The 24932-nt window shown below is 42.5% G+C and overlaps 1 protein-coding gene across 1 annotated transcript; it reads left to right on the forward strand.

The window, feature by feature from the left end:
- Nucleotides 1-13472: 13472 nt before the first annotated feature.
- On the forward strand, nt 13473-14042 carry FERD3L (Fer3 like bHLH transcription factor). The gene has a single exon (XM_072851466.1). It carries the CDS (start codon nt 13473-13475, stop codon nt 14040-14042), a length of 570 nt encoding a protein of 189 aa, XP_072707567.1.
- The last annotated feature ends 10890 nt before the right edge of the window (nt 14043-24932 follow it).

Consider the following 24932-nt stretch of genomic DNA (forward strand, 5'->3'; position numbering starts at 1 on the left):
CAATTATTCAATCTTTCTGGAGCTAAAGTTAAAAGGGATTGTTCCATTCCTAACTTATTTTCTCTGGATCTGGTCTCACAAATGAGATAATCCCAGAGAGGTTTAGCTTTGAAAGCAAAAGTGAGTGATTTGAGTTTCCCTGCGTTTGTGACCCAGGATTACCTAGCAATTAAAGAATTAAGCTAGTAGACCAGAGATAGTGGGTTTGTTCTTAGCTTTGCAACTAATGTATCTTGGTAATCCAATGCAAATACTTGAACCTACTTCTCTTCAGTTTACCCCTTCTCTCCTGATTTCAGCTGAGGTAGAGTTAATTTTCTTTATAGTAGCTAGTGTGGGGCTACGTTTTGGATTTGTGCTGAAAACAGTGTTGATAACACACTGAAGTTTTAGTTGTTGCTAAGTAGTGCTTATACTAAATCAAGGACTTTTCAGCTTCCCATGCTTTGCCAGGTGCACAAGAAACTGGGAGGGGGCACAGCCAGGACAGCTGACCCCAACTGACCAAAGGGCTATTCCATACCATCTGACATCATTCTCAGTATAGAAAGCTGGGGAAGAAGAAGGAAGGGGGTACGTTTGGAGTGATGGCGTTTGTCTTCCCAAGTAAACATTACGCGTGATGGAGCCCTGCTTTCCTGGAGATGGCTGAACACCTGCCTGCCCATGGGAAGGAGTGAATGAATTCCTTGTTTTGCTTTGCTTGCGTGCGCAGCTTTTGCTTTACCTATTGAACTGTCTTTATCTCAACCCATGAGTTTTCTTACTTTTACTCTTCCAGTTCTCTCCCCCATCCCACTGGGAGGGAGTGAGCAAGCGGCTGTGTGGGGCTTAGTTGCCGGCTGGTGTTAAACCACGACACCTTCACAACGTGATATACTTACACATTTTGTAGGTGTATTATGTACATGCTTATACTTGCAGTTTAGACCATTCTACATGCCGTTTGAATGGAAACCAATATGAAAAGACAGAGTAACAGAATAATATTACTCTCTAAAATTCACTTACTCTAGTGTTAGCAAACATGCCATAGCCAGGACCCTGTGTCTACTGAGTAGTGGTAAATAATTGCAGGTCCTTTTGTAAGTGCTTACATAATTGCACTTGTGGTCTGGGGCTATTTTAAATGCAAGGATGAAGTTGTCTGTGATTCACCATGTCCTCTGTGCAAATGAATTGGCACTGTTGTTCCTCATCGCTAGCCTGGGGAAAATCCCTAAAGGGGCATGAGACTGCGTTATTCAGGAATTCTCTAAAGTTGGGGAAATCTGGAGCAAAGATGACCTGGGGAGAGGACATGAAGAAACTGTGTTGAGATCAGTGAGTTTACAGAATAGGTGGAGTATGAGTCCTCATTCCTCACTCTCTAGCCTTGAACATTCACTTGGGTGCATTTTTTATTTACTATTTGCTTTTAAAATTTACTACTTATGTATGGTTTTATTTACTGTTGTGTCCTCAAACCACTGTGTCCATGAGTAGCACTACAATAGTTGACACAACTTTTAGGTTCAGTCCTCCTGTGTTATATTTTCCCTTCCCTGGACAGAATTTGGAATTTGAAAAATTAATACCATCTTCAATCCCAAGAGCTCTGGGCTTCATCCGTGTGTGATAACCTTCCTAGAACTAGCTCTAGCTTCCTTCTAAATCTCCAGCCCTGCTGGTGCAGTAGGAAAAGGTTCACCTTCCCTCCACACCACTGCCATCAAGGTAGTGTGTACTCACAATTCCTGCTTCCCCTCCTCCAGCTAAGCTATGACTCTGTTTAACTCTTCCTCCCTTTAAAATATACTTTTTTGTCATGAAATGCATGAAAGATAATCTTTGCCTCATCTTCTGATAATGCTTAAAGAGCCCAGTAATGTCTGGGCTTCCCCTCTTACCAGTCACAGCAGAAATATAAAGGAAGATTCAGTCTCTGCCTGGAAGATCTTCTAATGTAGTATGTGATGGGAAGCAACATGTTTGTGATAAATCAGAAGGCATAACAGAGGAAAGCCTCCCTTTCCTCTTCATGTTGGGGAGGGAATAGGAGAAACATTTCACCTCCACAAAAGTAATGTCTGGTCTTCTTCCTTAATAGTCAGGGCCAGGCCAGGACTTTCCCAGCTATTAACATACTCAAATGCTCCTTATTTAGTTCTAAAAACCTTCTACTCATTCATGATAACTCCTACATTATAACTACTGATAAGCACCAAACTCTGCAGTATACCAAGATTTCAGTTTTGTCACAACCTAAAATACTTAGAAAATAGGAGGAAGGATAACAAGTGATGCAATGACCCACCTACAGTGAGGAGGAGAGACTGCTTTAGTGTGGATGTTCCAAAAAAAAATCCAGCATCTTGACTCATTGTTTATTTGTAATAACCCTAAAATATTAATATGTTATTTTATTTTTACCCAAAACAAATAAAATTGCAGTGTCATATTAACTATGTTGTACAAATTAATGTCTATGACACAATTGCATGTGAGTTTCTTTGTTGAATGAACAACACGACCAGGTACCTGAAAATGAGATATTTTCTTGAATTCTAAGGGAAATAAACAAAGGGAGGTCAAATAATAGTTAAAACCCTGTATGTAAATTCTCCAGTATGTAGTGAATCATGTAACTGGAAAAGACAAGCTTACACAAGATTTTGAAATAGCCGAATTCTCACCTTTCCCAAGTTTTTTCTATCAAAAAGATAGATTCTGTCATCTCAGTTGGCAGCGAGCAACATCTTCCACCACCTTTGAAACATTTTCTAAAGAAAATGCAGGTTCAGGAGCATTCAAAACATTCAATCTCATACTTGCCAAAAATATGAAAAGGAAAAACAAGACAGATGACTACCTTGTATGGCACAGATGATTAGAGATATATTAGACTGGCAATGTTTCTACTGTGAGTTTAGCATGAAAAATATTATAAAAATTCTCAGGTTAGTCTTCTTCCCTGCACACATACACATATGAATCAAATAAATAGGTTTAAAAACATATGATTTAAGAAAATGTGTTTGGGCTTCTTTACCTTCTAGCTGTTGAGCCTATAAAAAGGATATATATAACTAACACCAGCTTAAGTAACTTTAATGTTGATGTTAATATGATTATTACTAATAACATCATGAATTGTTAAAATCAATTACACTGACATTAATGATATCTTTTTATTCTGTAATCCAGTCAAAATGATTGTGTGTACGGCAAAGCTACTGGGAAATACATTGTTTTCCTCATCCTTCAAAATTCTAAAAATCAAATGTTTTTGAGAGCAGTGTACTTCTAGGTACTTCATTGAAAACCTGCCCTGATAGAGCAGATTACAAATTATAAGACTTTAAATATTCTAGATTGCTCATACATTTGGATTAGAGTGGCCAAATTTCTTAAGGATTCTACCCATGCTTGAGCTCACTGCCAGGTAAAGTTAGTGCAGCTCTGAGCTGTTGTGCCAGAGCAAGGCCTGGGGATGGATGCACTAACTGCAAATGAAAATGGGCTATATAGTTAAAGAGAGAAAGAAAAAAACCAGTGAGAAATGGGATTTTGGGGAAAAGACAGCTGAACCTAAGGAGGTAAGTAGAAGACTGAAGCCCAGGGAGGTAAGCCTAAACCATGTTCCACATGGAAACTAAGGTAACAAGCCTCTTTGCCTCAGTCTTTAATAGTAAGACCAGTTGCTCTCTGAGTACCTAGCCCCCTGAGCTGGAAGACAGGGATGGGGAGCAGAACGAAGCCCCCATAATCCAAGGGGAAATGGTTAGCGACCTGCTACACCACTTAGATACACACAAGTATATGGAGCAGGATGGGATCCACCCAAGGGTACTGAAGGAGCTGGTGAAGTGCTCACCAAGCCACTTTCAATTATTTATCAGCAGTCCTGGCTAACCACTGAGCTCCTAGTTGACTGGAGGTTACCAAATGTGACACCCATCTACAGGAAGGACTGGAAGGAGGATCCAGGGAACTACAGGCCTGTCAGCCTGACCTCAGTGCTGCGGAAGGTTATGGAGCAGATCATCTTGAGTGCCATCACGTGGCACGTACAGGACAACCAGGTGATCAGGCCCAATCAGCATGGGTTTATGAAAGGCAGGTCCTGCTTGACCAACCTGATCTCCTTCAGTGACAAGGTGACCCGCTTAGTGGATGAGGGAGAGGCTGTGGATGTTGTCTACCTAGACTTTAGTAAAGCCTTTGACACCATTTCCCACAGCATTCTCCTGGAGAAACTGGCTGCTCATGGCTTGGATGAGTGTATGCTTTGCTGGGTAAAAAACTGGCTGGATGGCCGGGCCCAAAGAGTTGTGGTGAACAGCTTTAAATCCAGTTGGCGTCCAGTCACAAGTGGTGTTCCCCAGGGCTCAGTATGGGGCCCATTTCTGTTTAATATTGTCCTGGTTTCAGCTGAGATAGAGTTAATTTTCTTTATAGTGGCTGGTATGGGGCTATGTTTTGGATTTGTGCTGAAAACAGGGTTGATAACACAGAGATGTCTTAGTTGTTGCTGCACTAGTCAAGGACTTTTCAGCTTCCCATGCTCTGCCAAGTGCACAAGACGTTGGGAGGGGACACAGCCAGGATAGTTGATCCAAACTGACCAAAGGGCTATTCCATACCACATGACGTCATGCTCAGTATATAAAGCTGGGGAAGAAGAAGGAAGGGGGGACATTTGGAGTGATGGCGTTTGTCTTCCCAAGTAAACATTACGCGTGATGGAGCCCTGCTTTCCTGGAGATGGCTGAACACCTGCCTGCCCATGGGAAGTAGTGAAGGAATTCCTTGCTTTGCTTTGCTTGCGTGCGCGGCTTTTGCTTTCCCTCCCTTGAGTTTTGTTCCTCTTTCTCTCTCTCATTGTATTCCTTCTCATTATAATTCATTATTATTATTATTATTATTATTATTATCATTATTATTATTATTTTGTTCCAATTATTAAACTGTTCTTATCTCAACCCACGAGTTTTCTTACTTTTGCTCTTCCGATTCTCTCCCCCATCCCACCAGGGGGGAGTGAGCGAGCGGCTGCGTGGTGCTTAGTTGCCGGCTGGGGCTAAACCACGACAAATATCTTTATCAATGATCTGGATGAAAGGATCGAGTGCACCCTCAGTAAGTTTGCAGACGACACCAAGTTGTGCAGGAGTGTTGATCTGCTTGAGGGTAGGAAGGCTCTGCAGAGGGACCTGGACAGGCTGGATCGATGGGCTGAGGCCACTTGTATGAGGTTCAACAAGGCCAAGTGCAAGGTCCTGCACTTGGGCCACAACAACCCTATGCAATGCTACAGCCTTGGGGAAGAGTGGCTGGAAAGCTGCCCAGCGGAAAAGGACCTGGGGGTGTTGGCTGATAGCTGGCTGAATATGAGCCAGCAGTGTGCCCAGGTGGCCAAGAAGACCAATAGCATCCTGGCTTGTATCAAAAAATAGTGTGGCCAGCAGGACTAGGGAAGTCATCATCCCCCTGTACTCGGCAGTGGTAAGGCCGCACCTCAAATACTGTGTTCAGTTTTGGGCCCCTCACTACAAGAAAGACATTGAGGTGCTGGAGCGCGTCCAGAGAAGGGCAACAAAGCTGTTGAAAGGTCTAGAGCACAAGTCTTATGAGGAGCGGCTGAGGGAACTGGGGTTGTTTAGCCTGGAGAAAAGGAGGCTGAGGGGAGACCTTATCACTCTCTACAACTACCTGAAAGGAGGTTGTAACGAGGTGGTTGTTGGTCTCAACTCCCAAGTAACAAGCAATAGGACAACAGGAAATGTCCTCAAGTTGTGTCAGGGGAGGTTTAAATTGGATATTAGGAAAAATTTCTTCTCCAAAAGGGTTGTCAAGCACTGGAACAGGCTGCCCAGCGAAGTGGTTGAGTCACCATCCCTGGAGGTATTTAAAAGATGTGTAGATGTAGTGCTTAGGGACATGGTTTAGTGGTGGACTTGGCAGTGCTAGGTTAATGGTTGGGGTCCATGATCTTAAAGGTCTTTTCCAACCTAAATGATTCTATGATTCTAAGCCCAAGAAGGGGGGACAGGAGGAAGGACAGTTTAAGAGAGAAGAGATGGGACACGTCAGTGAATCATAACACAGAAAGAGACAGGGCATTGATAAGGGCAGACCAGAGGGGATAAATCAGGTTGGATCTAATTTGACAGAAATGAGAAATGCCAATAAGTCACATTCCCTTAGTAGACAGGAACAAATCATCTTCTTCTTAATACGCTTTTGCTGCCAGCAAATATCTGTGAAATCTTCTAGAAAAGTATGCCATCTTCCCTCAGGTCCTGATGGCAGTTAATGGGGGATAACATTTGGCTTTATAGGTTTAAAGGCAGCAAGTAGCATGATGGATCTAAAGATTCCAGCCCTGCCACAGACACATATGGGGATAATGTGATGGAACATAGGATGGAAGCTTTCATTTTGCAGTTTACTTTAAAAATATCTAGCAAATACCAATAAAACTGGCATGTATTTTAAAAATTACATTTGCAGAATCAAACCCTTTAAGTTACTAAGCAAAGATGTCTCCATGTTGTTAATAAAAACATGTTCCAGATATACATTAATAAACCACTTGATTAACATATATTATATATAATCCATATAAAAATTATATACCACCTATGGAGGGGCCAAGTTCTCACAGCTGAGTAGTTTAATGGGATCTTCTTAAGGTTAAAAGGCTGTGTAAAACAAAAGCTCCCTAAAATTAAATTCTAGATAACTCAAATTGGAGCCGTCAGTTCCAATTTACCATATTGTTCTATTTGCCATATTGTTCTATTTCTGCTTTCCACCTGCAAACAGAGACAATACTTATTCAGTCCACATCTATCAAGCACACTGATATGGCAACTGATAAAGCATGAGAAATGTTTTCGAAAAGCTCATATGAAATTATTAATCCTATCTTTAAATCATGGCTTATAGAGCACAGAAAAAAAGAATGAAGGTGAATCACTGAGCAACAAGAAGGAAAGAAAACACTATTCATTATATTAGCAGCTCCTAATATGTTGAATGGGAATGAAATGAAATTCAGTGGGAAAGATACGATGTGATACTGTAATTGGAGACTATTGTCATAAATATGCATGAAGCCACAAACTGTTAAGAGGGTATTCAGGACTAGCAAGGAAAGAAATTCCGTATCCTTAGGAGAGTATCAAAGCCAGAAGCTAGCAAGGCAGTGGATGGTTGAGAAGCTTGGCAAAGGAGATCCATTCTTTAGAGGTGAGTTTCAGTGTAGGCCTCCTTGCTAGTTGCAGGAGATGCACCTGTGAACTACGAAAAATCATCTGGTAATTCCAGATTCTATAAAATGAAGCAAGTAATGTCCTGATTCTAAAAAATGAAAATAAATTAAAAAGTAGAAGATCGTACCTGACGTGTACTGTCTGTATCAGAAGATCCAAAGCTGAGTAGGTCAAAAGACAAAATGGCTCATTTGACCCAAGGTGATCCCACCAAATAAAAAATGGAGCCTACATATAGGATTCAGGTAATTAATCTTGGTCCACCATCATACATACATTTATTCTGTTGATATATAAGCAAGATCTTCAAGCAACTATAGCTTTCAGACTAACATTTCCCTGCATTTTACAATTTGTGAGAAGTGGAAGAGAAAAAAGCATTAATTAATGGCTCTAGTACATAATTACATAATAATAAAATTAATTAATTATAATAAAGACTTAGAAAAAAATCTAGACTCCTAGGTGAATAATACACATTTTTATTGCATTGGATTTTCCACAAACAATATTTATATAGCAAAATCAAGATGAAATAAGCTATGTTTAAATAACATTACATTTTTTCATGCACGTTGATAAAAAGCCAGGAAATTTAAAGTTAAGGGTGACATTCCAACCTTAATACATGCCCTGTTCTCAATCCCTCCCACCCCTAAGGTTATGATTAAGGAAAAAACTATCATTCATAAAACTTTGTAAGCATGATGAATCACATCACACCCTAACCACAGCTATTCATTTCATTTGTCTATGATTTACCCAAGATTACACTTTCAAACTTTTTCCTCGTCATTTGGTGCCGTATGGGGAAATATCAACAGTTACTTCTTTAAACTCTTCAAATGGTGTGTCATACAGCTATAAATAGAAATGAATTGCGCTTTACTGGCAGAACATACCTAGTTTTATTACAAAATACTGAGTTTTGCTAATGATTTCCTGTGTCAGGGAACAATGATGTTACTGAATGTCACATTTTTGTCAGGGAGAGCCAAGTGTGAAACCTGATCTTTGTAAGTAGGTGCTTGTATTCAGATTGGAGTCCTATTAAAGACAGGCTGTGACGCAGAAGTGCATTCATACAGTCAGATGCACGTAGGATCTGTGTCTGAAATTACTTCTGGGACCAGACTGTGATGTTTTAGCTTCACTGGATATATTCTGGTTTTAAGAACAGAACTGGTCCCTACACTGGACTAGTATGGTGGACTTCACCTGCTTTGTAAGCAGAAGGTACTCACATATATCATCAACATAAGGAATAAAGTTGATTCTTATACTGCCTATACAGGTAAAGTATTTGGGAAAAAAAAGGTTGCAGAGAATTCTTACAGACTCAAATTCTAGTCACTGCACCCAAATATATCCAGCTGTGTTTGCGCACATACTCTGGATATATATCTTACTGGGGGGTTTTTTAGTGTTTATTCATAAACTGCTAATTCTAGAGCCAAGTTTCATCCCACAGGACTGAAGTTACCTGAGTTAGAAGCCAGTAACCCCAAGTTCCTTAGGCAGTCTGTCAGGGGAGACAGACTTCAAGTGGACTGTGGAGTCCACTACAGGTGCTCACATTTCTGCAAGGCTCAGAGTGTCTCCACGATAACCTGATACTCGGATAAGAGCCAGCAGTTCATATGAGCCCATTTCTAGTATCCGTTTCATTTTTCTTAACTGATGGAGTCAATCAATTCTTTCTGCATGTGAGACCTGCAGAAGTCAAAGTGAGGTAACCTTGTCCTCATCTTCTTACACTTCACCTATCTCCAACATACCAAAGCTTTACCAGCTGTTTCAACCATCAAGACACTGCTTCCTCTGGTCTACATTAGGTTTGACTTCAACAGTCTCCTCCTTTCTGGTTTCGTTGCAAGTCACTCAAAACAGTATTGACCAATTCATCCGATACTTTTTGTTTGGCCTCCTTCAGCTTCACAACTGACTCAGACATAAACTCTTCGAACATAAACTCTATCATAGTCCAATGTTCCGTGCTTATATAATCTCATGATGCATTGAGACATCGGTGGTCTCCTTTACCCTTCTAGTGATACCACATTCAATCACATTTTGCTCTGCTTTCATCTGAATTCTACTATATTCTTCTAGTATCAAAATAACCAGTCTTCAGCTAGCTTTGCTTAAGTACTTTCTTTTTGTATTAATTCATCTGTAGTGCCCATAGTGCCTTCCTCTCCACCACTGATTGTGCAAGTGTCAAGATAAGATATTGTACAAACTGTTCATTGCCTTGCAAGTTGGCCCCATCTCCACACATATATACTGCACTGATCTGGTCTGGTCTGTCAGGAATGTAAACTGCGAGCTCAACAGGGCAGGAACTGCCCTGTGTTTTGAGGTAATCATGTCCTGATCCATGGACATCACTGTAGTTTTAAGGTTTAACAAGATCAGACAGCTACAATGTCAGCAAGTTGAGAGAGACAGCATTAGTCTGCTACACGCTACATCTATTTCTGTTATTTAGGCAGAGTTTGAGAATGATAGCAACTCTCTGACTACTAACGGATCAATTAAAGGAGAGAAGATTTTTCCCATTTTACAAGAAAACTGTGTAGACATTTTTTTCAGTTGCATATCTAACTTTTTGTGGTTTCTAGAGCAGACAGTAACTTTCAGCTCCTTGCTTACAGAGTCATATCTGATGGACAATGCCCCCTCATTTCAGCATCCCAGGATCACCACTGACTTCCAGTTAATTTTCCAGTAAAGTACAGGTCACTGTTAAAATCTGTAACATCTTAATCAGTAATGCTAAGTCATCAAAGTGGCTGTCTTCTCCTATGTGATAGTGTGGAAAATTATCAGCACAGGGACTCAGCACACAGGGTTATAAAAGGAGTAAAACTATTTCCATAGAAGTACGTTGAATTGAAATGCACGTTGCCCTCGTTTCTGCTAGTACAAAGGATATTGAATTTGTTATATAGGGAGACTTGTTAAGAGACATTGATCTTCAGAATTGTTAACAACTGGGACATAATTAGGGGTGGGCAGAAGGAGATATATTTGCTTTTCTGATAGGAGCTGTTGTGGTTTGGGTTTTAAACTCAAACCCTACAGGAGCATCAAGAATCATATAATAGATATTTCTGGAGAAAAATAATTACAGAAATAGCTGCAGAGCAGCTTGAAGATGTAGCCATCAGTGCTCAGTATCTGTAAGCATCTTGTGAGCAAATTTTTTTGTGATAAACAAGTGAAATGAAAAGGTAAGATAAGAGGCGGGTGAAGGAAGGTAAACAATCATAGAGCAAACCATATTCTTAGTTAAAACAAATCTGGAACACACGTTTGAGCACCTAATCTGGTCTGAGAAGATTTTGGAGTATCAAGCAGCCTCTCATGAGAGTTTGTCCTGCTTTCCCTACATTGTTGCATTGTCTATGCACTGAAAACCTGTCCTCTGCAGCACTGGATAGTCATTATGCATTTCCTCAGCTCCATGCTTTCCCCAATGTGATAAAAATCACCAAATATGAAAAAATGTTCAAAAATATACCTCAAATCACAGTTAATTGAGCTTATTATACATAATTTAAAATAGCCAATACTAGAGAACAATCAATATTTTAGAAAAAATAAGAGGGAAAAAAAATACAGGAAACAAAGCAGCAATTAAAAAGTCAGCTTGACAGGAGGATTCACCTTGGCTACAATTCTTCATTTTCTGCTAGGACCTCCCAGTCCTGGCTTAGTCCTGGCTTTGGTGCTTCCTTTAAGGCTTCAGTGACAAGCATACCCTGCATTAGTCTTTTATGGTTTGTTATATCGCTTGTGGTGCAATACAGACTCAACAACCTTCTCCCTTTACGTTCTTGCAACATAAAATGCTTCTGGTCCCGGTTGTCTTTGCAGTTTGTGTCCTGCAAAAATCTGAAACTAAGAGATGTGAGCAAGAGTTTCTGAAGAGACCGTGGTGAAGGGCTGCTCTATCCTCTTCTAAAAGCCGGTTTCCCACACGACGGTAAATTCGTGTGAAGATTGACACAGAGCTGACGAATTCACATTTCTCTATTCATTTCTTTCATTATCTGAAGTATTTGTATTTCCCCGACAATTTTGCACCCCATGTTGCCACATCTTTGCTGTCATTTGTCCTTAATTTATACCTCCATGTCTCTAAACCAAATACTTGCCACCTCACCTAAAAGGAGCTCAAATGAGTTACATTCCTTTGCGGATAGATCATAAATATTTATCTGACCTTTCGTCCACCGAGCGTTTTTAATATTTAGAGCTCTTCAACTTACTTTCGGATGCTCTCTAGTCAACGCTTCCCTTGACAGATGTTTTACAGCTCCTCTTTGCCTTATTAGTTCATTCACCGGGTGCTTTAATGAACGATGTGCATCACAAATAAGCACGTCTCTGAGCGACACCCTCCCTGTTCGCTAAGAAACCTCGTAGCGCTCCTAAGAATAAAAGCAGTCTCCCCGCTCCGTGCTCTTTATTTAGCCTCAGGCATGCCATTAGCTCACTAAAGCAGAGGCAACGCCGCCGATCACTGCCGCAGCAGTGGCAATGGTGGCGAGGCGACAGGATGGGGAGAGGCTGGTTGTCGGCCCGGCGGGAGGGTGGGGAGGGAAGGTCCCCCCTTGCCGCCGGGCACCTGCAGTGCCGCCGCCGCCGCTCCGGAGCTGTCCAATGTAGCTCCGCTCCCGCTCACCTTCCGCGGCCCCCCGCGCCGCTCCGCGCCGCGCCGCGCTGCCAGCGCCCTGGCCGCCCCCCGCCTCTGAGAGCCCGCGGGGCCGGGGGGAGCTGGGAGGGGAGGCGTCTTTCCCAGGAACAGGGGGTGCGTGGTTCGCTCGCTGTGTTGTAAACGGCGGCAGATCCCGGTCCGCCGTCGGAAATGTTTGCGGTCCTGTAGGCAAACAGGAAGGATTTTGGCCGAGCGGGATCCTTCGGCCGCCCCCACCCGCCTCCTTTGATCTGACGGGCTTTGAAATCCCCTTAGAAATTAGAGACTAATTAGCCCCAAAGCGAGAGTGGCAACAATGCATGACAAAGGCGAAGATTAGGCTTTAAGAAGGCAGTGCAAGAGTAATGGCCAGCCACCCCTAAACGAGCTGTGTGCACAAATCGTGTGCCAAAGAAAATCGATCCGATTCAACCTGGGTGTGTCGAACACTGCCAGGGATTGCCAGGGCCACGCAGTTTATCTAGAGCCAGTCTATGGTGTGGGAGGGTGAAGACACAAGCCCTAACCTCTTCCAGCCTCCCAAGACAAAAGCAAAACAATCCCCAACGCCCGTCCCCAAGGAAACCTTGATCAAAGAAAGGTATTCGGCGGTGTCGGGTGTACGGGTGTGTTTATATGCATTTCACGGTATTTTGCGCTGTGTATCCAGCGTTATCAGTGCGTGCAGTCAGGTTGATTCCTCTGTGCACCGCCGGTGACCGGGCCGGCTCCACCAAAGGTGTAAGAGCAACCGCTGCCCTGAATAGGACCAGCTTATCCTCGTCTCATGGGCGGGAGGAAGGAGTTTCAAAGCAAGTGCTGTGAGATTGCCTGAACCGAAATGAGCTTTACGAAGCAGCCTTTGACTGGAAGGATGTTTGAACTCTAGTCGAAGGGGGTTTAGGGGGAATGGAGAGGCGATTCCAACAGTTACTACTGGGAATGCAATATCGGGTCCCCTACAATGCTTACTTAGGCTAATGGAGGTCCTGTCATTCAGCTCCCATTGCGCTGGGATACAGGGTAAACATTCCCCGGTGACCCTCTCCGTGCAGGTCCCCTCTTCAGGACATCATTAAAAGCATACATGCACTTGCCTGACATCAATTGTCAGGCCGGCTCTCAGGGTTCAGAGATCCCGACAGAAAGCAGGAAAACAAGCCCAGTGGAGACCCGGCTCTGCGGCTGCGGGCTTTAAAGAGCCTGAAAATCGTTTGGTTGCGGGTGTGTAAGAAGAGACAAAAGTGCTCAGCAGGTAAGAGCGGAGGGTTTTGCCAAGAAGGAACTGTCCTTGATCGCTGTGACAGGATTGACTCGCTGGGGACTCCTCTCTCGGGAGCATCCACGCGTCCCCGAGGGGGCTGCCTGTCTCCTCTCATCAGCATCACGGCGAGAAATTTTACAGCCGCTCTTTCTAGTCCTGCTAATCCTGTTATCCGGGGGGTTATAAATATTAACGCCGCTGGGGCTGGGGATGGGGCACCAGATTAAGCCCTCTCTGAAGTAAGATGTCAGCCAGCCTCTTCCCAGCCCACCAGCGCCCGGGGCTGCTGGATGAGCTGCACGGCAGAGCCCCGCAAGTGCCCTGCCCAGAGGGCTTGCTGGGCGCCTCGGTGCTGGATTTCGTGGCCGACCTCTCCCTGGGCACCCCCCAGGGCCCCCCCCGGGCCGGCCCGAGCCTGGGGCTCTGCGAGGTCACCTCCGGGCCTCCCTTCGGGGACAGAGCCCTGTCGCTCCGGGAGGGGATGGCCCGGGGGCTGCCGCTGGCTGCCTTCGGAGATGGAGATCCCGAAGACGACGAGGAAGAGGAGGAAGAGGAGAGGATGCGGAGCGCTTCCCTCCTGGACAGACCCAGGAGAAAGCGGGTTATCACCTACGCCCAGCGCCAGGCTGCCAACATACGGGAGAGGAAGAGGATGTTCAACCTCAACGAGGCGTTTGATCAGCTGAGGAAGAAGGTGCCCACCTTCGCCTACGAGAAGAGGCTCTCCCGAATAGAGACATTGCGCCTGGCCATCGTGTACATCTCCTTCATGACTGAGCTCCTGGACGGCTGCAGCAGGCAGGAGGCGAGCTAGGGAGCGCCGGCGGGACAGGGCTGGGGGCCGGGCACCACCCACGGCACCGAGCAGGTGGCCCCGGGCGCTTCCCTCCTCGGGGCGCAGAGCCGTGCTCCTGCCTTGGCTTCTCACACCGCAGCCAGGACCGTGTAGGTGTAGGATGCAAAACGAGGAGTGTTTGGGGAAGCGTGCGTTGGGGGCGGGGGAAAGGAGGGGGAGAGGAGGGATGGAGAGGTTCAGTATGTGTAGATTTGCTAATATATATAATTGTTGTAAAGGGAAGGGAAAAGAAGGAAGGTCTGGGGACTTTTGGTTGTTGCTGCGTCGCCTGCTTGCTTTACAATTTTGCAGTTTGTTGCCTTGGAGAAAGGCTCGGCCGGGGCAGCAGAGCCGGTCCAGTTTGCGGAGTGGGTTTCCAGCGGATTCAGTTGCCTGCCCAGCTGCCTGCCGGGGACTAGGAAAATCTCGGCGTGTGCATTTTAACCTAGCGCTTTCTGCTTTTTTAAAAAATAAACAACTCCCTTTTCTTTGAAATCCAGACTGCCAAGTCCATGCCGTGTGTCACAGGGCCGGTAAAGCGCAACATCTGGACACAACCGTTTGTTGTCACGGTTTTCTTCCAGGGACCAGCTCTGTCCGCCCCGCAGCCTCCCGCCGCCCCGCAGCCTTCCCGGCAGCGGCCGGGCCGGCCTGGGAAGCCGTCTGCGCCCGGCTGAGGGAGAAAACTTGCGGGCTTTTGGGCTGTGATTTTGGGAGGTCAAGCGGAGACCTTTTCTCTCTCACTGGACCCCGCCCCCATGTTTCCTTGCTGCAAGGAGAGAAAATAAATAAAGGAATTCTGAAAAGCCGGAGCAGGAGGGAAGGGGGAAGCCCGGGCCGGCCGTACCCTGGGGACGGGGACAGGCTCCACCGCGGGGACCGTTCTTTTAGCGTTATCTGCTAGCGCCTGGCAGCCGCTTGCTAGCGGGGGCGAGAGCCAGGGAGAGCGGCCGCGGAGGGGGCAGCCGTGGCCGGGCTGGGCGTGGGGCAAGGGGCCCGGGGGGCTCCCCTAGCAGCCTCTCCGGCCCTTCCTGATGTGTCTCTGCCCTCCCGCTCCCCCCGGCTCTCCCTGCTGCTGGCACCTTCTCTGGCCGCTGCCGGGGGAAGGCCTGGGTCTCTCCCCGTATTTGCAGCAGCCGGGCAGCAGCCAGCCCGTTCCGGGCCCAGTCCTGCCTGCGTTCAACTTGGGAGCAAATGTCCCATCCAGGCCAGTGGTTCTGCATGACTTCGCAGGACAGATTTTATCTCCACTATATAAAATTTTTGTGACATTAGTGACATCAAGATTTACCCTGGATTCAGGCTAGCATGGCTGGGATCTAAATCCCACCCTAATATCTCTTTGATTTCTTCTCTTATGTTTTTGTCAGCTCCTGTGGTGATTCTTCTTTTTCCTCATTCCATTCACTTTAATATTATTATGAGCAATCTAATATCCTGTATTAATACTCTAATATTCTTTCTCTTTTCACTTGTTTCCTTGGTTTCTTTTTCCACTTGTTTTTGTTGACCTCCCTGACTCCACACATTGCATCTGCTCTCCAGTTGTCAGAATGCTTTTTTTCCAAGAGGCAGCTGGATAGTTAACGCAGCTGGATCCTCTCTAGAAACTGGGGTGTTTCACCTCTTCAGATGGTTTTGTGTTGGTTTGGGGGTTTTTTTGCTAAAAATAAAATGAGAAAAGGAACTAAGAATGAACAACATTCCAAAATCAACAACTGTTCACATGACCCAGACACATTTTACTGTTACAACTGTCTCAAGCAAAATGATGAACACAAATTCTTTAAGGACAGTGAAATATGCAATTCAATATTCACTTCTTAGCAATATTTCTCTATGATCTCTGTACAACTGCGCTTTCCACAGCATGATTATATATCTTTTCATATTTTTTCTTGCTCATGTCACTGGATAAAATTAGAACTCCATAGCACACAAAGTCTTAAGTTAAGAGATTCATAATATAAACATGCCTGTGACAGATAATTCAAAAATTATTGGTTTTCTCTTCTTGGTTTAATAACAAAACATTGGAATTTGTTCAAGATCCAAGGTTTTTCCATACTTGTGTTAAAGGCTAGAGAAAAGCAGAAAGAAAGTTTTACATTTTATTTTTAAATACAAATCAAAATCTGGATCTTGCATTATGAATCCTGATTTTTAACAGATCACTGGAAATTTTGCAGCAGCAATGCAGAACAGTAGTAACTTTCTTATATGAGTCACTGATTCTAAAAATAACATTAGAACTTCAAAATGCAGTTGCGGTATAAGCCAATGAACACAGTAGGCAAACAGCACAAAGTATCGAGGTGCCGTTTTGTGTTGTGTCAAAGACTTTGGAGGAGCCTCTTGGCCGCACATTGATTTATACGAGCTGAGAACCTGATGAAGAGGGCTTTAATTTTTTATGTTTCATGCCTTTCTAAAACAGGCAAAGATTTACTGGAATGGTAGTCTAGGTGCAAATTTTTCTTAGACACCTGTGTTAAAAGTGAAGCATGCCCTTATGCCCATGAAGTGTTCGGTGAAACGGCGAGATACTATACTATCACTTGGCCCATGTGGATGTGTTGAAGTCCTGAAAGCTCGGCCTGCTAAGAATATAAACAAGCTTCTTGCTGGAGCGCGATCCCATCTCCCTGAAATAACAAGACTGTGGGGTCCCTTTTCCCCTCACCCCTGTCTCAATCCAAGATAGCTGCATCCTAGTCTGTGGAGTCACAGTGCAATAAAACAGCATGTCAGGCTTGGGAAGGCAGTGAAACCCTGGCCCTAATGAAGTGAGTGCAAAACTGCAGCTAACTTCAGTGAGGCTAGGATTTCACCCACTGTATTTGAAAGGCCTTTCCCTTGCTCGGAAACCCTGCTGCCACCAAGGCTGAGGCCAATCTGTCCTTGGTCTCCCCAAAGCACCATGCCATTATCACTGCATTAAGAACACAAACTGACAGTGTCAATTACTTCTGGGAAAAGATAATAAGGGGGTTTTTAAAGCTTTAGAGCTGTTTGATCATAGCCCATTTTTAGATCCTGGTCTGAGGCGGGTTTGTTTATATTCTCTTTGCCCACTGAAGGCTGCCTTTTGGTAGAAAGTTGAGTTCCCTTGAAGCTATCGCATTACAATTAGTATTCAGACATGTAAACCAAAAAATAAGTCTAAATGAAATCATATTTGAGAGACATTTCCAAGCTTTCTAAGAGAAGTATAAATAATCAAATGATTTTGCAATCTATAGTCAGTCTGATCTTGTTTTACAGCTGCTCAACCTGAAAGCAGGTTTAAGCAAATTAGCGCTGGAAACAGAACAAAATATTATGATAGCACTGCAAACTCCTGCATCCACATTCTGACCAGCTACTATGGCCCCATGATTGGTGTTTATTATCGCATTTGTCAGCGTTTCCATTATAAACACTCTAGTGTGGAGGGTTTATAACTCAGCTATAAAAATTCCCTCCAGGATGAAACTTGATAAGTGAAGTCTTAGTCCAACAACACTTTTTTTTTCTTTTACAAACTTTAAAATAAATTAGTTTTTGAAGTCATGGGGGTACTATGCAAAAGTGATGGAAAAGAGTTTTTGATTTATTTTTGTTCTCCTTCAGATCAGTGGTGCTTCTCAAAGAGATTTTCTATGTAGCCCTTTTGGTCCTTTCAATGAACTTGGACCTTTTGGGGGTTTTTTTTAATAAAAAATAGCCAAAATACTGAGGCTTAAAATGTGACTGCTGTGCATGCTGTGTCCCCATTTTCATAAGAATTTGTTGTTTTTACTAGGCTTCAATACTACCAATCTGCAACAATGACAACCAAGCTTTTCCTATTATATACACCAGAACAGTTACAAGGATGGATAAGTATGCTCATTATAATCTTTTTGTAGCACAGGAAAAATTGTTGTCTTTTCTAAAAAGTTGCTAAATATAATCAGTTCTAATTATTTTCTCTTTAACTTTACTCCTAAAAAAGCATGCTTGTTTCAGATATTGAAATGAATATTCACATATTGAAATGAATATTCATAAAAGAATTGACCAAATAAAAATATTCAACTGCAATTGCCTTAAAAACGTAGCTGTTCAAGAGTTGCAGCTCAGATATTGTTTCGAAATTTGCCTGTATTTCATCCAGATGTGACTTCTTCCCTTCTTTATCCTAGTTTCAAGAGTAACTTTCAGTCTGGTTGGCACTAAATTTTAAGCCCCTAAAATTTTTCACAGCCACCACTCCACTGATCACCACAGTTCAGTGGTCCTTACACACCTGAAATTCCTATTCCTTCAAAGAAGTCAAAGTAGGGGAGCAATCCTATAATCTTTAGTTTTCAGTTCTGTAATGTCAATTTTCACATAAATACATACTTGTAAGGATGTAATATATTCAAATTGTTGTGTGCATTACATTATCTTAGTGTGGCTTATACATCTCTCAAAGGTTTCAGTGCCATAACTGTGACTCAGACCATCTCCTCCTACACTGAGGGATTTTGAATGGTTCCCACATAGAGTAATTGTAGTGCAGAAGGACAGGCTTTGCTATTGTCACACAGAGCTTTATTTCAAACCAAAGTAATCAGGCACTCTGAGATCCTAGGCCTGTTTATGCTTTTGTCTTACCGCTGCCATCATTTAAAAAAGAGAGATAAAGAGCCTCCTGTTGATTTAACTGCCTCTCTTTAGCTCTGAAAGCAGAAGAAAGATAATAGTTGTCCGTGTACAAATATACTACAGCAAATACTATCACTGCCTGAAAATTTCAGGTTCATGTCAGATAGATTAAGTCTCTGATCTGGATAAAAGGTAGCTTAACAAAGACTTGGAAAAGACCCAGTGATTTAGGATCATTCACTTTTTGTGTGACCAAGATGAGATATCATACCTGATGTTTTGGAGGTCACTGCTGAAACAGAGGACATTAAAAAGTTGTGACCTGAAGCCATAGCCATTATTTTGGTCTTTGATGGTGAAATGAAGGTGTGCAGCTCCACTAGCCCTTTTCTCTTCAGCTGTGAGTAATGATTACAGTGCACTTATTGCTCATATCCAGTATTGCTGGAAAACTATACTGCATTTTACAGTGCCCTGGGATTGCTACTCAAACTCTCGGGTGCTTGGCAGGGCTGCTTCTCTGTGGAAATTCGGGTGCAAAGGAGACACCAGGCCTTGCTCCCTCAGCCCTGCAGCGGGAAGGGGCCATGCTGTCTCCACGGGGTGTTTCTGGGTAAAAGGCCAGTTGCAAAAAGCACCCTCCCTAATAAATACAATGAGAGATTAGAAATAGAAATAAAAGTTTCAATACACAGACAATACACAGAAACTTTTGCAAGTGTAAGGGAAGACCCAAGAAAGCCTTGACACTCCGCTCTGACCCTAGAGCCGGCAGCTCTTTGAATTCGTCTTTTACCCCTCCACTGCTCTGCTTCTGTCTCTCCTGGTGAACAGAGGGCCCTTGCAATACAAAGAATGTCTCTTTTAAAACACATTTGTTTGAAAAATGAACGCAAAACCCGGTAGAGCTAGATCCAGCCACAGCACATCAGATTTCATGTTGCAACAGTGTGCTACATTTTCTATTAAAGCTGGCGCCAGTGATCACATTCTGCCATTCAGTCCACTCTGTGTGGTTGTATATTTTCTTAATGAGGATCTGAAATCAGCCCCTTCACTTAACTGACAGTCTGCCAGAATTATGCCATCTTTCCAAATGCAGAGATCATATGATCCATCTGTTGTCTGCAGCCATGCAGGGGAAATATTTTCCAAAGAGAAATGTGGGTTGGCCCCAAAAGTATGTAATTATCCAAATGCTGAAGTGTTTCAGATGTTTCAAGGTGCTCTTGGACCTGATCTTGGCCATCTAAGCTCCTATGAAGTCTTTTAGAATAATGTACATAACTAAGCCATTGAGTTGGCAGGAAATTTTCAGAGTACAGGAATAATTTAAAAATTATTCTTAAATAACTTTGAGCTGAATCAGAGATTTAGGACTCAGCAATATCATCTGGAACACTTGGGAGTGCTTACACTTTTAAGTAGTTGACATTTTCATTGTTAATATTATCACATATAAAACAAAAAGTAAAGAGCGTTAAGTGAATATGCAGAAAGATATTTTAATCTATTTTTAATAATATTTTAATGATATGCCGAACATTGCAGTAACTCTGCAGCATCCTTGAGTCTCATAAGTCTGCAAACTACCAGATGCAAGAGAGGTTATAGGATGATGAATAATAGTCATGGAGAAAAAAAGAAAGAGGAAGAGGAAGAGGAAGAGGAAGAGAAGAGAAAGAGAAAGAGAAAGAGAAAGAGAAAGAGAAAGAGAAAGAGAAAGAGAAAAAAGAAAAAGAAAAAGAAAAAGAAAAAGAAAAAGAAAAAGAAAAAGAAAAAGAAAAAGAAAAAGAAAAAGAAAAAGAAAAAGAAAAAGAAAAAGAAAAAGAAAAAGAAAAAGAAAAAGAAAAAGAAAAAGAAAAAGAAAAAGAAAAAAAGAAAAAAAAGAAAAAAAGAAAAAAGATGATTGAGAGACTGTGAAATGAAGGGCTATCTCACATCTTTCCCTGCCTTACTTGAAGACGTGTGGAATTAATTTCATATTACATCTGAGCCAGTTTAAATTTTCTTTGCAGATATCTTGAATGTTGCCAAATATGATTAAACTGATAGTTTAGGTCCTCATCAGGTGCCACCTCTTTGACATACAGAGCCCAAATTTTAATCATGAGCAAATGGAGCTTTCACTGAAGTATGGATAACTGTGCTTGAACTACTAAACCAAGCCTTGGTAAGATGGAGTTCAAGTCCTATTGCTGAAAACACCTTTACCAGCCCCAAGGTATTAAATTCGGAGACATGCACATGTCCATTACTTTATTCTGTCAACCATATGTGGGTTGACAACAGCATAAGTCAATTCTCACAGCTATATGTTCCACACATCCAGGAACTGAATGATTACAGTATCCCCTCTCAGATCACAACTGCCATACCTATAGACTGAACCACATTATACTGAGGAAGTTCTGCGATGTTACTAGCAAGGGGTTTGCCCTTGGAAAGAAATTAGTTCTACCAAAGCTATGATGAGAACATATGGTACTTGTCATATTTAAAATATACAAGCATATTTCCTGAAAAAAACAGAGATTTCTCATATTCTTTTTGAGAGCAGTAAAAGCATGAATCTTCAGTGTCCCATTGGCCAAATCCTTTGAAGGATCCAGGGCATAAGCCAAGTCTTTGACTGGAGAAGATTTTTGAGTATAAGGTCAGTGGCTTTTTCCTCTAAGCTGAAACGATATACTAGGTAGCTGAGAATGGCACAGAAAGTGAAAAGTTCTAATGACACGTCCTTCAACCCTGCTTCCCCTCCCAAAACACAGTTCTCGTGAAGCTATGTGTCATTAGCATTATTTATTGGGAGGGTTCCTGAATCACTTCCATACCACAGAAGCCCCCAGTATCACCCCAAAGATGCAGTGTGACCTCAGGGATGAAAAGAGGAGGCTTTATGTCCAAAGTCTTTTCTTTTGCTGAAAACATCCAATGACACATTTTCAAATTACCAGGAAGTCTACATGGAGATTCATAACGTTTGCCCTGTAGCAGCATGGTGGAAATACTGGTGGCACCGTGGACGTTTCCTAGTCAGTGAAAATCTAGGGAATTCAAGCTACGTTGGCTGTGGTTTCTTTCCACTCTATGCATAATGCTACTACTACCTGTAGGGCGCTGCTCTCCTGATGTTATCTGGTGACAACATCTCCTGATGTTATCTGGATGGTGATGTTATCTGCATCCTTTTCCATGCCACTGCTGTTATTGGGGAGTCACTAATCCATTCCCTTCAGTTTTGGTGTCCTTGCAGTAGCACCTATTCCAATGTGGATTTCAGATACCATTTCCAAATGCTCTTGAGCAAAGTTTAACGGCAACTTCTTGTCATGTAATATTTTGCTAACCTCTATGACTTAGGGAGCAGTGGAAATCCTTTTTTGCCTCAATGAACAGTTTGGGAGGTTACGTGTGAAGAAATACAATGGCTCCCATAACCACAAGGAACGAAAAAGCATCTTCTATCTCTTTATAGCAGTACAGCTTGCTTCTGATCTACAGTAGGTCTGTGAGAATATGAAGGGCTGTTTCTTGTAGTGATAGCTGAGTGATTGTACCGCCTTTTTCCCTCCTGTCTATACGCCTTTGGGTTGGCCCCTTACCCTTGACGTGAGCAATTATGAAGTACCTCCTATTATACATCTGATTTAGCATTAAGAACTTAATTTCCTAACAGTGTGTCTAATCTTTAAACATGGTTATTTTTCTTCTTTTTTGGATGAAATTTACTACCCACAGTGAATTCTGTGCGGAAATGGTAAGAGTTAGACAGTTAACCTGCCAGCTACACTAACAAATCAGATAGTTTGACATTCAGACCAGACTATTAGTTCCTGCAATGAACTGACAACATGAAACCACAGATGGAAGGATTTGGTGTTGCAAAATTTTACCTGCCAAATTGGAAGCTACGTTGTCCTCTCAAAAGAGACAGCCCATTCTGGGATGCGTCTTTGAGAAGGAGAATGTGGCAGCTGTTTCACTTTGTACTGCAACATGACACAGTGTTATAGGAAAGAAAATACAGAAAATTATCTTAGTTGATTGAAATTAAGCCAAATGACAGTGTGCCATACCACAGCCACTCAATTACATACGTTGAATGTAGATAAAGTTGTAGTTACCCATAATGGAATCTGGCCAGAAGACAACATCATGAGTCTTTCCAAGACACTAAAGGATCTCCACTGACCAAAAGTTTAACATGTTGGCTGATAATAACTAGGTTGAAGGCCATTTGGGGATAACCAAAATAGATAATAAATGTCACTGTAGATAGCATATGGCTGTAAGCCATTGCAATATAATTGATCAAACTTCTATCTCTTTGAAAGGAATGACGACCATTTTACTGTCAAATAATCCCCATTCAGCAAAAATTCCTGCAGACATACATCATTCAAATTACCCAAACCTCTGATACAATGACTACAAGGAAGCAGTGCCGTAAATACTGTGAGGCTGTAGTTTGTTTTTATATTGCCTGCTTTTTTATTAAAAGATATGCTGTTAAATACTATGTATTGTTGTAGAGAAAAGGATCACCAACTGAAGGTATAAACCCACTGTTTTGTAATAAAGCCCTTGCTATATTCCACTGCATATTCTCTGCCTTTAAATTAATTACATCTGCTGTCACCAAGAGCTGCATCAGCCCATTTGCAAAATGTGTAACAGCAAAGAATAACATTAGATCAGACATCAGAAAATTTCATAAACTTCTTAAATATGAATTGAGACATAAACCTGAACATATTCTAGTCAGGAGAGTATTTTGGAATGAAGCCTCTGCTCTGACTTTGAAAACCTGAGCCATATCTTACTGCTTAGGGTCCAGCCCATAAATGTACCACCAAGCTCAAATAATCTTTGTGCTTACTAGGTCAGCGTACTTTAACAAGATTTCTACCGTGAAGCAAAATATGGATGTTTTGAAGACTGAAAACAAATTAAAACCTTCATGCAAAGGATTATTTTTTAATCATGGAAAATCCCACAAATTCAGCGTTTAGGATTCCTCACATTAAGGAACAATGACTGACCCTTTACTCCAAAGGCAGCCTCTCTTAAATATTTCTTTTTATTCAACAATACTCTCAGGCTGGACCTGTTTTCATTTTTACTTTATTTAAAGTTTAATTGACCGATTTTAGGGCTTGATCCAAAGCCTACTGAAACACTCCCCTTGACATCAAAGGACTTTGAACCAAGTCCTTAATGAATGCAAGTACAAATGTTCTAAAAGGAGAAACGAATATTTCTCTGCTTCTGACATGAACTATTTTTAGTGCTGCAAGGTCAGATAGTAGATTTTGGCATGAGAATATGTTTGAGATAGATACTTTTCAAGGCAGAAGCTGAAACAGTGTGGTATTATACAGCATAGATACAAATGCAGATGCTTGTCTGGAGGTCAGAGTACATAGATAGATGGACACATACATACATATATGCATACACACATGAACAGTGAATGTGTGTTAATTTACTTTAACATTGTAATAAACTACTGCCTCTTCTGGAAAACTGCCCTCGGAGTTTGGTAGCAAAGATTTGTGCGCTAGATCAGCTTCATTGTGTGACCTTCTGTATAATCTTTGGTCAGAAATTAAAACTAGGATATGGACCTATGGACACATCGATCTCTAGTGACCAAGGTGCCCTGACTAATCATCATCCTGTTTTCTAGAGGTGTGTGAATGAGACTGGGGCTGTAAAATGAGTAGTAATGGTGTACAGTAGAACTTTAAGCATCATAGCAGATAGTCCACAGCACAAAATAATTATAACCTCCCCACTTAGAAAGAAATACGTAGACTTTTATTCCACCCAGACTGCCTTTTTCTAAAAGGAAATGCAACCTGGCAGAGATGGAGATAAACCCCTGCTCCCTCAAAAAGTCTTCTAGCTCTAGGTAGTGTCCTTGGAGGTAAGGTAACTGTGGAAAGAATGAGTGTTCACCTCTGTGAACCTTCCCTCTCCAGGGTCCCCTCCTCTGCATGGCTACAGTCAGCCCCTGTGTGGTCTCGAGGTGGGAGGAGGAGGAGATGGATGGGTTCCAACTTGCAGACCTGGCATTCAATCAGGCTACCAATCAAAAAAACATTTCCATTTGCCTAGGAGAGCATATGTGTATGTTAGGACAACCTTCCAGGCCCTTTCCCTCACACCAGGCTTTGCTGCCTGCCTCAGAGGTAAAGGAGAGCCTATTACCTTGTGTAATGAACTCCTATGGGGCTCTTGTGAGTCATG

This window comes from Ciconia boyciana, chromosome 2 (genome assembly GCF_034638445.1).
Source record: "Ciconia boyciana chromosome 2, ASM3463844v1, whole genome shotgun sequence".
Taxonomy (NCBI): domain Eukaryota; kingdom Metazoa; phylum Chordata; class Aves; order Ciconiiformes; family Ciconiidae; genus Ciconia; species Ciconia boyciana.

What these genes read in the sequence shown, in the direction of transcription:
- FERD3L (XM_072851466.1), top strand. Translation starts at nt 13,473, where the DNA reads ATGTCAGCCAGCCTCTTCCCAGCCCACCAGCGCCCGGGGCTGCTGGAT.